General features: G+C 48.2%; 1 protein-coding gene across 1 annotated transcript in view; it reads left to right on the forward strand.

Moving 5' to 3' along the window:
- Nucleotides 1-16,956, forward strand: part of pkd1 (polycystin 1, transient receptor potential channel interacting) — a gene marked incomplete at its 5' end in the record, with an annotated part of 42,874 nt that overhangs the window by 21,934 nt on the left and 3,984 nt on the right. The window contains 28 exon segments of the mRNA NM_001136513.1: nt 263-584; nt 666-882; nt 1,318-1,477; nt 1,547-1,699; nt 1,761-1,905; nt 2,600-2,923; nt 3,000-3,088; nt 3,388-3,697; nt 3,996-4,167; nt 5,484-5,748; nt 7,221-7,416; nt 7,486-7,656; nt 7,744-7,887; nt 7,984-8,194; nt 8,284-8,401; nt 8,482-8,592; nt 8,665-8,714; nt 12,372-12,574; nt 12,648-12,726; nt 12,802-12,917; nt 13,041-13,243; nt 14,541-14,735; nt 14,808-14,947; nt 15,023-15,153; nt 15,348-15,450; nt 15,532-15,657; nt 15,743-15,914; nt 15,985-16,275. Coding sequence (NP_001129985.1) covers nt 263-584; nt 666-882; nt 1,318-1,477; nt 1,547-1,699; nt 1,761-1,905; nt 2,600-2,923; nt 3,000-3,088; nt 3,388-3,697; nt 3,996-4,167; nt 5,484-5,748; nt 7,221-7,416; nt 7,486-7,656; nt 7,744-7,887; nt 7,984-8,194; nt 8,284-8,401; nt 8,482-8,592; nt 8,665-8,714; nt 12,372-12,574; nt 12,648-12,726; nt 12,802-12,917; nt 13,041-13,243; nt 14,541-14,735; nt 14,808-14,947; nt 15,023-15,153; nt 15,348-15,450; nt 15,532-15,657; nt 15,743-15,914; nt 15,985-16,275 — 4,917 coding nt within the window.

The raw sequence follows: 16,956 nt of genomic DNA on the forward strand, positions 1-16,956 counted from the left end.
AGAATGGAAATGTTTACATTATTTTCAGGTCTTTAATTAACTAAAATATTTGTAGATGAACGCATTTATTTTCATCCAAAGCAACCAGCAGGGTTTCTGCTGTGTAGAGACAGTGTTTGTGTCTGGCCCTAAGAAACAGCAACTCTGAAGCCTGGGATTTGAACCCCTGACCATCGTTTAGAGAGCTGTAAACCCACTAAACTACAGCCCTGTAGAAACCAAACTTTCTTCTGACCGTTCCTTTGTCTCCTTCGACTGTCAGCGCTGGAGCGCCGTGACGCTGCACAACGAGACTCTGGTCCTGGACTCGTCCTCCACCACCACTGGCAGTGACGGCATGAACCTGGTACTGCGCCAGGGGGTCCTAAGAGACGGGGACTCCTACGTCTTCACCCTGCATGTGACTGACAGCAGTCTGGATGGGGAGGGGGCTGCCTCCATTATGCTGCACTACAACTTGCCCCCTGAGGGGGGAGAGTGTCACCTGAGAGGGGGAGGGGAGTCGGGGGTGCTGTATGGGGATGGGACCACTGACGGGTGGAGGATTCGGACTCTGCAAGACCGGGTCCACTTCAACTGCTCAGGTGAGTGATCAAGTTCTGGTGATAAGTTGCTGATTGAGTCTTTTAAACACCTTTCTTGTGATCATTGCTCCCCCCTCAAAGGTTACAGAGACCTGGGTGTGTCTGAGACCCCCTTCCTGTACAGCCTGCTGGTTACGCGCTGCAGAGAGGAATATTGCGAGGACTTCTGCGTCTACAAAGGCAGCAATCAGGAACACTCCGCCTTCCTGCCCCCGGGCTTCAGCTCAGCCCAACACCGCGTGGCTGTGTCCATTACAGTGGAGGACCACCAGGGGGCCGCCAACACTGCGCTGAATAAGTGAGCACTCCTCCTGTAGTAGTTCCTCAACAGAGGGTAGTTTTTGGAGATTTAAATGCTTCTTATGTATTTTGCAGCCTTAAAGTCCTACGTATATGTTCAGGAACTCTCCCCCCCCCCCACACTGAAATACTACAAATAGGATTGATCATGAACCGGATCCTGGTCATGATTTGCAAAAACTCTAAACCGAACCAAGTTTATTTGTCAAAGTTCTTGTTAAACTGACTTGTTTTTCTCGAAATGCGATACAGCATCTTGCAAAAATTTCAAACGATACCTGAAGAGTCTTTATTTTTACCTACATTTCACGAATCACATCAACCTATATTTACCTACTTGTCATGGTTAATCTCAAAATAAGAAAACAAAGACTCAGCAGTTTTGAAGTTAGTGTTCTGGCTTGGACCAAAAGTGCTTCTTGTTTGTTTCCAGGACCATAGAGGTGTGGCTGCCTGAACCCCCTCCTGAGTACACCAGTCTCCCTCACTGGCTGTCTGAGCTGACGGACAGCCAGCTTAAGAAGCTGCTGGAGCAGGGAGACTCACAGAAGGTCAGAGAGCTGTCGCTGGCTCTCATCACAGTGCTAAATGAGGTGAGTGCCCCCCCTCGCGTGTGTCTCAATCAGCACAGCAGGCCTGAAACACTTGTCTTCTGTGTTCAGTATGAGCAGAGCAGGGAGTCAACACGCGTGTCCAGGGAGGAGCACGGTTACAGAGTCCGAGTCCGCAGCAACATCACCCGAGCTCTGACTTCTCTGGATCTGTCCACCGTCAGCGACATCCAGCAGACCTCTGCAGCTCTGGCCCAGTGCACGGTGAGGCCAGTCTTTGGGGGGGGGTTTGAAAACCACCAGTCTAAGACAGCGTGTTTTTCAGGCTGTCAGTCGAGAGTTTATCTGCGAGGAGTGTCAGAACATCACTTTAAACAAGCTGGAGTCCATGCTGGAGATCCTGCAGACTGACACCAAGCAGGGTGTTGTCACCCCTACTGAGATCGGAGACAACATTTTGAACATAATGGGTGAGAGGCAGCCTATGGGAAACTGGGGACCCCAGTCATCATGGATGACCAGGGTGGGGCCTTTTCTTCTTGTTCTTTTTCTACAGTTTGCTAGCTCATGTGCACCACATACAATTGGAAGAGCCATTGTGCATAATCCCTAAGTGGTGCAAACACTGTTCCAGGGTTTTCCCTTTACAGCTCTATAAAACTTAGTGTTGTATAATTACAAAAAACGCAATCATTAATTTCGCATCTATGATCAATTTTTATCATCAAACCGGAAAAGGGTTGTACGTGAGGAAGTGGAGGAGAAAGCAGGTTGCTGCTGTGCATATGAACATGCCTACTGAAGTAATGTGACGGTCATTCACGCTCCTAATGTGCTTTTTCTTGTATTCACATTTTTTATTGATTTTCAACAAAATGGTCCCAATCCGTCTGGGAATAACATGCCTTTTTAATGATTTTGACATCTGAGAAAAGTTCATTTTAGAGACATCGTCCTCCACAAAGCCCCCCTCCAAACAAAACACGGTCTTATGCTATCATGCTGGGCTTAACTTCTTCTTCCCTAACCCTAAATCAAAATGAATTTAACTTCAGGTAAAAAATATTTTAGACTTTCAAACTTTTTCTATGAAGACTCCAAAGATCTTCTTAACTCCTTGGAAGAAAGGGAAGAATCTTATTTTCTGACACTTTCTCCTTCCAGGGGATCTGATTCATCAGGTTAGCCAGTCAGCCTCCCAGTCTACCTTCCATTCTGTGTACGTGGACTCGCCCCCGCCCTCCTCTGCCTTCTCCACTGATGAAGAGCTGGTGAACATGTTGGACTCCTCCCCTGCTTTCCTGGAGCCCCACCCCCTGCATGTGGCAGCAAAGGCCTTCAGCCTGTCCTCTGTCCTCATGCTGATCCTCATGCACGCCCGCGTGCTCAACGAGGAACCCCTGATCCTCAGAGGGGCGGAGATCGCAGCTACAGGAAAACTTGCAGACCTTCAGAGTCTGCTCTGTTACCACGGCAACAACAGTCCAGGTTGGTTCATTAGTCTGATTCTGATGGACGACCGTTGCGTTCTGGCTGATGTGTTTTACCTCACATTGTTTTCCAGAGTGTCAACGCTTTTCCATCCCCAGAGCTTTCAACAGGAGTCTGGGGAAAGCAGCAGCAGGGAGCAGCATCATGCAGCTCCTCTTCCAGGTGAGCTTCTCCTCTTCTAAGAGCTGTACTGAGAACAAACAGCTTTCTCACAAGACCATCTCTGCTCATGCCAGCTTTAAACACAGCGGAAACATTCAGAACCGGCAGGATTCTGCAGGTCCTGCAGTATTGTCGCATTCGACATTTTTAGCTGATTCTTTCGATGCTTTAGCTGATGAGGCAGGAGCTTCCCTGGATGAACCCTGACACTTTCTGACAGAACTACGACATTCTCACCAACAACATTAACCTCCAGGTCTGGGGGGGCTTCTTATGGTCTTTTCTCCTTCCTCCCCCAGGTGGATTCCAACCCCTTTCCCTTCAACTACGTCCCCAACTACGCTGTCTCCACTGAGGTGGCCTCCATGGAGTTTCGCACAGAAAACGGCACCCAAATCCCGATCTCCGGACTGGATGACAGTCTGGCCATCACTGTTGCCATCAACAACAGCAGCAGCACCGAGAGCGGCGCTGATGGCTCGCACTCCGGGGGGGTCCCTGCAGCAGCTAACATCAGCCACTGTGACTCGGTGGTTGTCAGGGTCAGCTCTGGAAACACCAACAGACGGGCTGGGTTGTTCGTGCAGCTCAACTTCACATGTTTGCCCGGTGAGGTCAAGATTTATTAAAAAGTCTTTTGCACGTTTGAAATTTGCCACACGGACATCTTCAATTGAAATATGTAGTTCTGGATGAGATTGGTCCAGACCTGCACGGATGGAGCTGTGGTACCTTCCATCGTCTGTTCATCTCCTCACAGTTGTTGACATGTTTCTCTGAAGTTTCCTTCAAACCAAATATTCCACCGTTCCTGTGTTGGGCTTTCAGAATTTTCTGTCAGGGTAACTTATTAAGGTTTGCCTCTGAATCAAGCTGAAGATCTGACGTCCGCCTCTTTCATCTTCAGATCCAGAAGACGAGGATGGGAGGCGGATGCTTAGGGAGGAGCCATACATCAACGCTTACCTACACACCCATGAGCGCCCCAACAGGTTCAACTGCACAGAGAGTAAACGGATCACGCTCAGCATGACACGGGGCTCAGACCACAGGAAGTACACCTTCTTCCTGTCTCCAGAGTAAGAGCCCCTTCCTTCAGTCCTAAGCCTTTGGGGCATGTACTTAAAGTTTAAAATAGTAAATAAAATAAAAAAAATTCTACTTTCCGTCCCACACAGAAAATTTCACAATAAAAGCCTGGGTATTTTTAAAATAGCACTATGTTTCTAAAACTCTTTTATAGAGTATGAGATCATACATGGAGCTGATCCTGATTTTGGACACGCAGCCCCCCCTAAAGCTGCATTTACATCAAACGCGATTCGCGTGGTAGAGGCAGCCTACTTTAAAGTTAAGTCAATGATACAGATGCGATCTGAGGTCCTGCTGTGCCATTTGTGCGATGGGCACAGCGCTGCGGTCCAGCAGTAGCACGATTTTAGCGGCGCGGCCTGATTTTGGGCAGCGCAGCAAAAGTTTCAATATTTAAACTTTGCCACGGTGCGTCAATCAATCGGGGACTCAGCTTTTGGCGCGTGACATTTTCAGAGTCTTGATCAGCGGTTTTGAACATCCAATATGGTCGATCGGTCCAATAATTCTCCTCCTGAACTTCCATCCTTCCACACCCAAGTTGGGGACACCCAAAACGTCAAAACGTAGGTCTGTATATGTAAAGTTGGGAGTGAGAATGTGTTGGTTGCAAAGACAACAAAAGCTGCACCATTTAAAATTGAGGTTCAGATCCAGGCCACGGTACGCTAGTTAGTGACCCCTTCCCTAAACAACCTGTCGCAGGGCAAATGGAGCTGGAGCGATTACGCTCACTACAGCAGACAGAGAACCGCTGCAGGTTGGGGAGCCAGCGTGCTCGGCCTCCTGAACTTTATGATATTTCTCTTATTTTTATCGAGACAGTAATAAAAAAGGTCCCCTGATTTTACTCTAGTTCTTTGGTTTTTATTATTATCTTGGGTTATTGCGGGACAGTGAGCTTTCAAACTTGGTCAGAGATAGGCGGAAAGACCGGGAAAGCGGCCGTCTTTCAGACACAGCAGGGGAGAAGATCACTGTACTGGGAGAATCTCTGAATGATCTCATGAACCCAAACGTGGACCCCGATCATTACTGAAGTTTTTGGAGAACTCCTTAAAATAAATAAACCTGGTTTTTCAACATCATATATGTATTGTAATTGAAATATACACACAGACACCGCTCCCTGTAGCGATCAGCCTGAAATATTAGCTGGTGGCGTCAATCTTATGAACATATTTTTGGACAGGCAGCGGGCAGGGAAATCGTCGTGTGGCAAAAGATGTGCAGCTAACGTGAATTTGTCACGTGAATCACAGTTGGTGTGAATGCAGCTTAATACTCTGGTGCGCCCCAACAGGTCCTACGACACCACGCTTGACTACTTCATCAATGTCAGCACGCCCTGCCACCCAGACTCTGCCCCCGCCGGCGTGCATCTGGAGGTGGGGGTGTTCACCGCCCTGTGTCAGTACTTCAGCGAGAGTGAGCAGCAGTGGCGCACGGACGGCATGGTGCCGCTGGCAGAGACCAACTCCAGCCGGGCTGTGTGCCGCACCCGCCACCTCACTTCCTTTGCTGCGGGGCTCTTTGTCTCGAGCAACGCCGTGAGCTTCAGGGCGCCGGTCAGTTCCACATGAACATAAACCCACCTCGGCTGCTCCCTTTATGTGTCTCCTCCTAACCCTCTCCTCTGCATCTTCCTCACTCACACCAACCACCCTCATGTCCTCCTCCTCTACATCCATGAACCTCCTCTGATCTTCTCTAGGACAGACATCTGCAAGCTTTCACACTTAAAGAGCCATTTGGGTCAATTTCTTACTGAGTACAACACAATAGGCACCAGAAAATCTAATTTCACCCTTAAGAATATACAACTCTGATTTGTATTTTTGTTATGTAAAATATAAAAATAAATCAACTTTTTTTTTGGCATAACTAAAACCTAATTTATAAAAAGTTAATGGCCTTTTTTCAGAGTAATTAACTAATAAATAAATAAGCTCAGTCAATGTTTAAAGGGTCAGCAGGTCATTTCCTTCTCCCCCAGCCAACCATCGTCATACCCATGGGCAAGGCACTTCCCCCTCCCTGCCTCCAATGTGGCTTCACTAGTGTGTGTGAATGCGTATGAATGTCCAGGCGATGGTCAGAGGGGCGGTAGGCGCGTATTGGCAGCCACGCCTCTGTCAGTCTGCCCCAGGGCAGCTATGGCTGCATCAGTAAATATGACCAGGTATGAATGAGGAGTGAATGAATTGACATACATTGTAAGTGCTTTAAGCGTCTGGAAAAGTGCACGAAAATCCAGTCCATTATTATTTATTAATGAGCGGTGATTTAAAAAAACAGTTAAATAAATCAGTTCATAAATCTAACTAAATCAGAGCAAATTGAGTGACCCTTGCTGTAGTTTTTCACCTTAAGGCACACTTAAATTCGATGAATTTGTACAAAAACTATATAAAATCCGACACTTCTACCGGTGTGCCTTAAATATGAATTCTGGTTGTTTCCTGTCGATCTTAAGCTGATTTTCTGTGATACACAGCGCTAAAGAATCTGCCAAAATGTTTAGGATTATTGGAGTATTACGGCTACCATAGACAGGAACCTCACAGAGTGATACTGTCCTTCAACTGCTTGTGAACGAGTTGAATCAAGTTTGAGTTGATTTGTTTTACATTTTCACTTGACTACTTACTTACTTTTAACTCAACAATAATCTCCTAAAATTAAAAATGTTCTATTTTCCGTTAATCAGAGAGCCACAATGAAGGGGTTAAAGGGCCACATGAGGTTCTGGAGCCTCAGGTTGCAGACCCCTTATCTAGGACTCTTTCCTGGTATCTCCAACCACAGCATCCTTTTACCAACATCCTAACTGTTCCTCCTCGTCTAAGCATCTCTATCTGCTTCTCTGCGTTTTCCTCCAAAACATCTACCATGATCTGATCCTCTGATGTACTCAGTCCTGATCCTATCCCTCCTGGTCCCTCCCAAAGAGAACCTCCACATTTTCAGCTTTACCTCCTGTCTGCATCAGCTTCAACGTGCTCCTCCTTCAACTGCTGAGCTTTTCCTTCCTCCTCAGGAGAGTCCCGGAGGGGGCAGCCTCTTTGTGCTGTTGCCCTGCCTGCTGGGTTTGCTGAGCTATGTGGTGGCTGCCGCCATCTTACGCAAACTGGACCAGCTGGAGCTACGGCGTGCCGCCGTGGTTCCTCTCTGCGGACAGGATGGACTCTTCAAGTATGAGATCCAGGTTAAGACCGGCTGGGGCCCCGGAGCAGGTAAGGGGGGGGGGGAGTGTAACATTTCACAAATGAAGAGTTCATGAACATTAGTGTCTTTGCTCCCAGGAACCACAGCTCATGTGGGCATCAGTCTCTACGGCAGGGGGGGGCGCAGCGGGCACCGCCACCTGGACAGCAAAGGAGCATTTGCTCGGAACGCGCTGGACATCTTCCACATCGCCACGGACAGCAGCCTGGGCAATGTGTGGAAGATCCGGGTGTGGCATGACAACAAAGGTACCCCCACCCCCTCCACACAGAGCTCCACTTTAAACGAGTCAAAGGATTTTGAGACTCCCTCCTCTGCTGCCCCCCTCCCTCCAGGTCTGTCTCCAGCGTGGATGCTGCAGTACGTCCTGGTGAAAGACCTGCAGACAGGAAGCAGCTTCTTCTTCCTGGTGGAGGAGTGGCTGTCTGTGGATAATGAGCGGACAGGTGGACGGGTGGAGATGGAGGTGGAGGCCTCAGGTGGGTTGGGGGTTCCTTGTGTTGTGTGTTTTCTTGTTTTAAACTCACCAAAGCAGGCCTCTCTGACTCCATCCCTACCCCCCTGCGTTTATCTAGAAGAGGCGGTGCTCCGGCAGCTGCCCCGCCTCCTGCGCTGTGAGCTGCAGAGGGCGCTGTGCGAGAGTCACCTGTGGCTGTCACTGTGGGCGAGGCCCCCCCGCAGCCCCTTCACGCGCCTGCAGAGGGCCACCTGCTGCGCGCTGCTGCTGCAGCTGCTGCTGTTGGCCAACGCTCTGTGGTACGGCGCCGTGTTGGACCTGCGCTTCAGGTACAGGAATGACCCCACCGCACACACACCACCACCTTTTTGTCAGCCTGTGTGCAGATTCTGACAAAAAGCACCCCCTCCCCCTGCAGCAGGGCGGTGTCCAGGCTCTCTCCCTTGGATGGGGCAACAGTGGGCGTGGTGACCTGCCTGGTGGTGTACCCCCTGTACCTGCTGGTGATGGGGGTGTTCAGGATGAGCCGCAGTGAGGTACTGAGCGTCCCCGCAGAGCTGCTTCTGCAGCCACCCACACCCACACTAAGGCTTCTTCTTTTATGGGGGGTCATCAGTGTGTGACGGTGGAGCACGTGCCTCCCCAGGGGGATCAGGAATCCGTGGAAATTGATGACTTTCTGGATAACTCCATGGCAGGAAGCTCGTTCCTCTTCTTCAATGGCGAGGTAGACCCTGAAAAAAACACAGATCCTTAAAAATGGGTTTTGTACAGATGAGCCACTCTGTCTGTTTTTCAGAGCAACTCAGAGGAAACCAACGTGGATTTAGGAACCCCCTCCCTAAAAAGGTAAACCTGGCTGTCCTGACGCGGGGGGGACAGTTCCGAAGCACAGGGGGCGCAGAGGCATGCGAGTTTTAAGAAAAGAAAAAAAAAACAGAATCCATACACACTCACATACACAACACTAACACAAATGGACAGGCACAACACATCCAACACATACACACTCACATACACGACACTAACACAAATGGACGGGCACAACACATCCAACACACTCACATACACAACACTAATACAAATGGATGGACACAACACATCCAACACACACACACTCACATACACAACACTAACACAAATGGACAGGCACAACACATCCGACATACACACACTCACATACACAACACTAACACAAATGGACAGGCACAACACATCCAACATACACACACTCACATACACAACACTAACACAAATGTATGGACACAACACATCCAACACATACACAACACTAATACAAATGGATGGACACAACACATCCAACACATACACACTCACATACACAACACTAACACAAATGGATGGACACAGACACATCCAACACACACACACTCACATACACAACACTAACACAAATGGATGGACACAACACATCCAACACATACACAACACTAACACAAATGGATGGACACAACACATCCAACACATACACACTCACATACACAACACTAACACAAATGGATGGACACAGACACATCCAACACACACACACTCACATACACAACACTAACACAAATGGATGGACACAACACATCCAACACATACACACTCACATACACAACACTAACACAAATGGATGGACACAGACACATCCAACACACACACACTCACATACACAACACTAACACAAATGGATGGACACAGACACATCCAACACACACACACTCACATACACAACACTAACACAAATGGACGGGCACAACACATCCAACACACTCACATACACAACACTAATACAAATGGATGGACACAGACACATCCAACACACACACACTCACATACACAACACTAACACAAATGGATGGACACAGACACATCCAACACACACACACTCACATACACAACACTAACACAAATGGATGGACACAACACATCCAACACACACACACTCACATACACAACACTAACACAAATGGATGGACACAACACATCCAACACATACACACTCACATACACGACACTAACACAAATGGATGGACACAGACACATCCAACACACACACACTCACATACACAACACTAACACAAATGGATGGACACAACACATCCAACACACACACACTCACATACACAACACTAACACAAATGGATGGACACAGACACATCCAACACACACACACTCACATACACAACACTAACACAAATGGACGGGCACAACACATCCAACACACTCACATACACAACACTAATACAAATGGATGGACACAACACATCCAACACACACACACTCACATACACGACACTAACACAAATGGATGGACACAGACACATCCAACACACACACACTCACATACACAACACTAACACAAATGGATGGACACAACACATCCAACACACTCACATACACAACACTAATACAAATGGATGGACACAACACATCCAACACACACACACTCACATACACGACACTAACACAAATGGATGGACACAGACACATCCAACACACACACACTCACATACACAACACTAACACAAATGGAGGGACAAAACACATCCAACACATACACACACACATACACAACGCTAGCACAAATGGAGGGACACAGACACATCCAACACACACACACACAACACTAACACAAATGGAGGGACACAGACACATCCAACACACTCACATACACGACACTAACACAAATGGATGGACACAGACACATCCAACACTCACACATGCACAGTAACACACTTGCACACTCACACAAATAACGCTAACACATACACAAAAACACAGCACAGACACAAATACATACACAAACACACGCATACACACTACGACATACTTACACACACAAACACTACACTAGCACATATGCACACACAGAAAACATCCAATACTAACAGATAAACGATAAAACAGACAAACAGAACACTAACACAAATGCGCACACACACACAAATCAAACATTGAAAGATACACAAGAACACAGACTAACACAACACTAAAACTAGCGCAATTGCACACACACACTGACAGATCAACAAATACACACAAACAGACAACGTTAACTCGGAAACACAACATCAACACAACATCAACACTTACACATAGAACACTAACCTATATACAAAGACAAAGGCTACGTTCACACTGCAGGCTGAAACGACCCAATTCCGAATTTTTTGCCCCTAAGCGGCCCAATTCCGATCTTTTCATGACAGTCTGAATGACACAGATCCGATCTTTTCAATTGCGACCCAGGCCCCGTGGGTTTGCCGTCCTGATTCCGAATTGTAGCCGTTCTTTTCAATTGCGACCGCCGTCTGACAGGCCAGGCGACTTGATTCCGAACTGTACGTCATCGACACGCAACAAACGTCATCATTTTGCGTTGAAGTAGGCGGGAACGAGAACGTAAACATCAACCATGGTGGACGATGCTGCTGAGACCAGTCAGTGGAAGGGAAGGGAGGTCACTGATTGGATTAATATTTGGGGTAATCGGTCTTTTTAGGCCAAACTCCAGGGCTCTGATCGCAACTGGGCGGTTTTTGAAAAAATTTCCAGATAAATGGCAGAGCGTGGTGTAGAACCTTTCCCGCGATGACTTTTTTTTCTTTCTCCCCTTCCGACCGTGCTCAGAAGCGCAGGGGACCCAAGGCGATCCTCCTCCTCCCTGTTCTGATCCTTAGATTCTCCAGAACGGGTTAATAAAGAGTCCATAGCATTTATTCTGGGGGAAACCTTCTTTTATTACCGTCAACTTTCCTCCGTAACACACAACATGAATGCGCGCACACACTGCCCCCCCCCCCCCCCCCCCCCCCTATTCTCTATCGCGGCACGCGCTTGCATACACACACACGGGGCGCGCGGGCCCAACACATACACATTTCCTTTACACAACAGTGGGTACAGACGATCCCGACTCCAATGCCTTCTTAAAATGAGAAGATTGTAATTGTGCTGCTCCTTCGTGAAAATAAATTTAATATTACAAAAAGAGCTCCGCTTTTGACAACACTGTTGTTGACATCCATTGTTAACGTTTGCTCCTCAAACAGCAAGTGAAGTCGTTCACCGTTGAGTATTCTTCTGGCTTCTGCGCATGCGGGTCTCGTTTGGGTCGTGTCACGGTCACACTGGAGATCACAAAAGTTCGGATTTACTTGGAAATGTGAACGGTCTAGCAAACAAATCAGATTTTTTCAAAAAATCCGAATTGAGCATTAAGCCCTGCAGTGTGAACGTAGCCAAAGACACAACACTAAAGCAACACACTTACGTAAACAGCCGCACAAACACAACACTAAGCCTATTCCATACACTCCCATATACAAACACACACGCACATACGTGGGAACTTTAGAAAACTAATGTGTACCATCAATACAAATCAATATCTTATTTTTGAAAATATCGGTACAAATAAAAATACCAACCCCCCCCACCCCCAGATAATTATGGGTGGGGGGTTCCTGTCAAATCTTTCGTACTCTGGTTATTTTTCAGCGTGGACAGCTGGGACGCACCGGAGGACGAGGACTGGCCGGAGCTGCAGAGCAACACATCTGTCGTAGGAGGGGCGGGGCAATGGGGGGCAGGGATGCCCAGGCTGAAGAGGGCTCAGGGGAGCAGACACCTGGGAGTTGACATGACCTTCAGCCCTCAGGGGGGGGCCATTGCGCAGCACAACAAGCAGTTTACCTCATCCGGTAATCTGAGATCAGAAATTGGAGATTGGATTACAAAGGTTGGATATTCTGACGGTGACAGTCTTTGCTGCAGATGAGGATCTGATCAAGCACATCCTGGCAGACGGGCAGAACTTCTTCCCTCAGGAGGATGAGAGCGAGATGGCCGATCTGTAAGTTGCTCCTCATGTGACAGAACTAAACCCCTGAAGCTGGATCTGAAGACCACCAGTGTGTTTGTTCCCCAGGTCAAGTATTTTTGGAGATAAGACTGAAGTGATCCTCCTCCAAAAGCTGAGTGACCCTTTGCCCAGGGAAGCTTTCAGACGGGACCCCCCCAAGACTGCCTTCACTTCAAATACAGGTGCTGAAGAAACATCCCATCCACAGATGATCATAAAAAGGATCTTCTTAGGCATCAAACATGTGAATCTGAGGTTTTCAAACAGCCCCCCTCCTTCACTAACTCATGACTTGTGTTCTTCAGTTGTGACGGACGTCTGTCGCCCCCGTCGTTTCCCCCCCTGGTGCGGACGTGTTGCCATGTGGGGCAGCTGGGCAGCGATCGCTGTGGCCAACGCCATCTCGATGTGGGTGGGGCAAGGCTTCAGCCACAAGGTGGCCACCATGTGGATCCTCTCCTGCCTTGCCAGCGTGCTGTGTTCCTTCCTGCTGCTGGAGCCGCTGAAGGTGAGAGGCGATGAAGGTCCAACCGGACTCACCGCTGTAGAACCAAAGATTCAGATGCAGAACGGCTCCCTCCACACTGAGACTGACAGACCTGCTGGTGGGGAGGCGGGGTTGACTGAACCCGCAGATCTTTTGCCTTTTGGTTCTGTTAAACCAAGTGGAAAACATTTGGCCACTGTTAGGTCAAAACTCGCACACACACACGAAAACAAACAAAAAAAGCGTATGTATAAATTAAAATTGCTGAAGAAAAATGAATTGGAGTGGAATTGAAAAGTTGGAGGGTGAGTTATAAAATCTGAGAAAGAGGTATTTAAGAAGAAAAATATGATTACAAAAGTGGGTCAATTACAACAGGTGAGAACAATAAAGCCTGCGTCAGTGCGCCTGTGCGCCGGCGGGCACGTTGATTCGGGTGTCGCACAAAAGCCTTGAGGGTTGCGCAAAAGCAGTGAACACTGATCTGACAGGCGAGCTAAATGAAACAGATGTTTGGGCCAACAATCAGATGAAAGAAAAAAATCCCTGCCGAGGCATCTAAAAAGGTAGAGAGGCAGCCGGTAAGATGCAAAAGTAAAGGGGGTTGATCAGCTGTTTATTGCATTAATGTGGGCGCTTTAGACTTAAATTGTTTTAAATGTTTTTCCTATTTCTGATTAGTGGTTAATTGATCATGGTGCATTGCTGTTGTGTGAAATTTGATCATTTGTTATTGAAATTTGATATTTTATTTGAAATTAAGTGATAGTTATTTGTAATTTAATTGTAAAACAGAATACGTTTTCATAAGAATTATTTCTATACAGGTTTTTTCCCCTTGCCTGATTGGTTCAACTTAACACTCATTAACTCACTGGAAAAAGTTCTCTGTCTAAAACCAAACGCAAATAAAGGAAACAGACAAGTTCATGGAGTTTTGAGTCGTGAGTGGAGTCCTGCTGGTGTTTTCTCCATTTGATGCAAAATAACTTGACAGCCACAGAGAGGGAAAGGAAGAGAAAAATAAGGAAACATGCATCCACTCGTCTTCCAAGCCGTTTTGTTCCTTTCGGGGTCATGGGGCTGCCAGAGTCTAACTGCAAAGGCAGGGGACGTCCTTAAGTGGCAGCTTAAATGGCCTCCAGACCCCCCCCCCCCACACACACACATACACACACACACACAAGACAACGTGGGGATTAATGGAATAATTACTGTCTTTCCTAAACTCAAATTTCTCTTAACGGTTGGGTGTGTCTTGTCCTCCATTGCATTTTGGGTTTTTGTGGGCAATTATGCCCTTCTCTCTGTCTCATAGGCGTTTTGCGAGGCCGTGTACTTCACTGTGTGTGTGCGGCGGCTGCGCCCGGAGGACCAGGACGTGTTGGTGGAGTTCCCCCAAGTGGAGCGAGTCGTCCAGCGGGTCACCAGGGTCAGACCACCTCAGGGCTTCGCTCTGTCTCAGGCTCGGAACCAAGCGCGCAAGATCCACATGCTGCACAGCATGCTGAAGGTCAGGGGGTACTGAGGCTGCTGGTGACCTCTGTTCTGGTGGGTTCTAATGACTGCTGTGGCTCTCTTTCAGAACTTCCTGTTTTACATGTTTTTCCTGATGGTGGTTCTGCTACTCAACTACTCTGATTTGGAGACAGCCGCTCACAGTTTGAGACTGCGGACGCAGCTCCAGAGAGCCTTCCAAAGCCCAGAGCGTGGCGCCGTCGGCAGGTATTCCCCCTCGCAGTGCTGCTGCAGAAGACTTGAAAAAATGTTTGCCGTTGACACGCCTCTCTGTGCTCACAGTCGGGACGAGGTTCTGCCGTGGATCAGCAGCACTTTGCTGCAGCGACTTCTCCGAGATTCATTGCTGCTCAGAGACACGGGAAGTGTCTTAGTTGGTGCGCCGAGGCTCCAACAAATCCAAGACACTCAGGGTGAGCTACCTTTTTACTGCCCCACCAGCACCACCTCCTACGTCAAGGTCAGATGGGCCAGGGTCTGTGAGGGCTACAAAGCCTCCTCTCCTTCAAAGATACAGATTGTCATGTTCTTCCATTTATACAACAGTTTCTACTGGAACTGCTGATGTTTCCTGTCATTATAACCAATGGGAACTTCCTCTTTGCAGCTGCTCTCAGTTGGGGAGGAGAACCCTCTGTGTGGACCAGGAACTGGTTTCCCAAAAGATTTTCAGAGAGCAGGCCAGAGTTTGCTGGTTTGGAAGCAGATGGGTAAGCATCAGAAGAAGCTGGAGCATCTCCCATATCAGTTTAACATCAGCTCTCATGTCTTTTTGTCATATCCTTTCTCAGGGAGACACCAGTGGGTCTAACAGGGATGTATGACAGTGGAAATGAGGTTCTGCTCCTCAACAGAAGCCTGCAGGAGGCCTGCTCTTCCTTACAGCAGCTGCAGCAGTGGCGCTGGATCAACCACAGGTGCTGCAGAACCGGCCTGGTTCCGGGTTCCCAGGTAAAACTATTCCTGCAAACAGAATAGGTAATGATGTCATGTGTTTTGCAGAACCCATGCTGTGATCCTGGAGTTCTCCCTCTACAATATTAACACCAACTTGCTGGCTATCTTCACCTTCCTGTTCGAGTTCCCGGTTTCGGATCGTGCTCAGAACAGCCTCCAGTTGGACGTTGTGTCCCTCTGGCCAATCAAAGGGCTGGACATGCAACTGCTCCTTACGGTAAGCAGGACAACTGCCCTGAGGCGCCAGCAACGACTCCAACAGCCCCTGATCATTTGTGTTCTTCCAGATCGTCCTCCTTGGCTTGGTTGTGTACTTCCTGGTTAGGGGAGTCCTGGGCGTCCTCAGAGAAGGACACAGGTACCTGCTGTCGGCATGGAGGCTCCTGGGATTGTGCAAACTGTCCGTGGCCGTGTGTGTTTGCGGGCTGCACTTGAGCCGCTGCGTCACAGCCGGCCAGCAGTGGGAGCTCTTCCTGAAGCAGCCCCAGATCAGCTTCACAGACTTCCACCCCCTCGCCCAGAAGAGCCAGCTGTTTACTGTCATGGCCGCCATGCTGCTGTTCGTCTTGGTGTTGAAGGTGGGATGGCCCACACTCACTTTGTTGCCTTCTGTGAAAACCTTCCATGTAATCTTTTGGTCATTTCTACTGTCTGAAGATAATCTGGGATCAGTGACGTGCGGTCAGATGAGACAAGTGAGGCTCGGCTTCACCTGTCATCATGATAACATAGAAAAACGCACATTAAGTAAATTATTATTGTCCACTGATCCGTGTTAAAGATACATTTTCAGTTGACTCAACAGATTTTCCACAGTTTCTGAGGTTAAAATCGCAGAATTTGAGTGTTGCGCGATCACAGACGGAGCGGAAACTACGGGTGTGGCTTCGGAGAGCGCTTCGCCTCATGTCTGACTGCGGGGCTCAATTTAAACAGTGACGTGACGTCAGAACGCTGACTGTAAGGGAAGAAAAGGCTGCTGGTGAGGCGAGCCTTGCCAGCTGGGGGCAGATGTGAGCTGACAGCTGCTTTGCAGTAGAAACAGAACAGACTTCCCCCTTGTGCTATCCTAGAAACTTTAACATTGGGAGTGGGGTCATCTAGACCCACTAGACAGTGCGCTGAACCTTTTTTCTTCAATGATTTGTGATCTTCACTGGTGTCCATGGATTACATGAAATCCTCTCCACCTTCATCCACCTTTGTCATGGTAGGGATAACACGTCAATGGTCATCTTGACCCTTGACCCCCCCAAGGG

This window comes from Oryzias latipes, chromosome 1 (assembly GCF_002234675.1).
Source record: "Oryzias latipes chromosome 1, ASM223467v1".
Classification (NCBI taxonomy): domain Eukaryota; kingdom Metazoa; phylum Chordata; class Actinopteri; order Beloniformes; family Adrianichthyidae; genus Oryzias; species Oryzias latipes.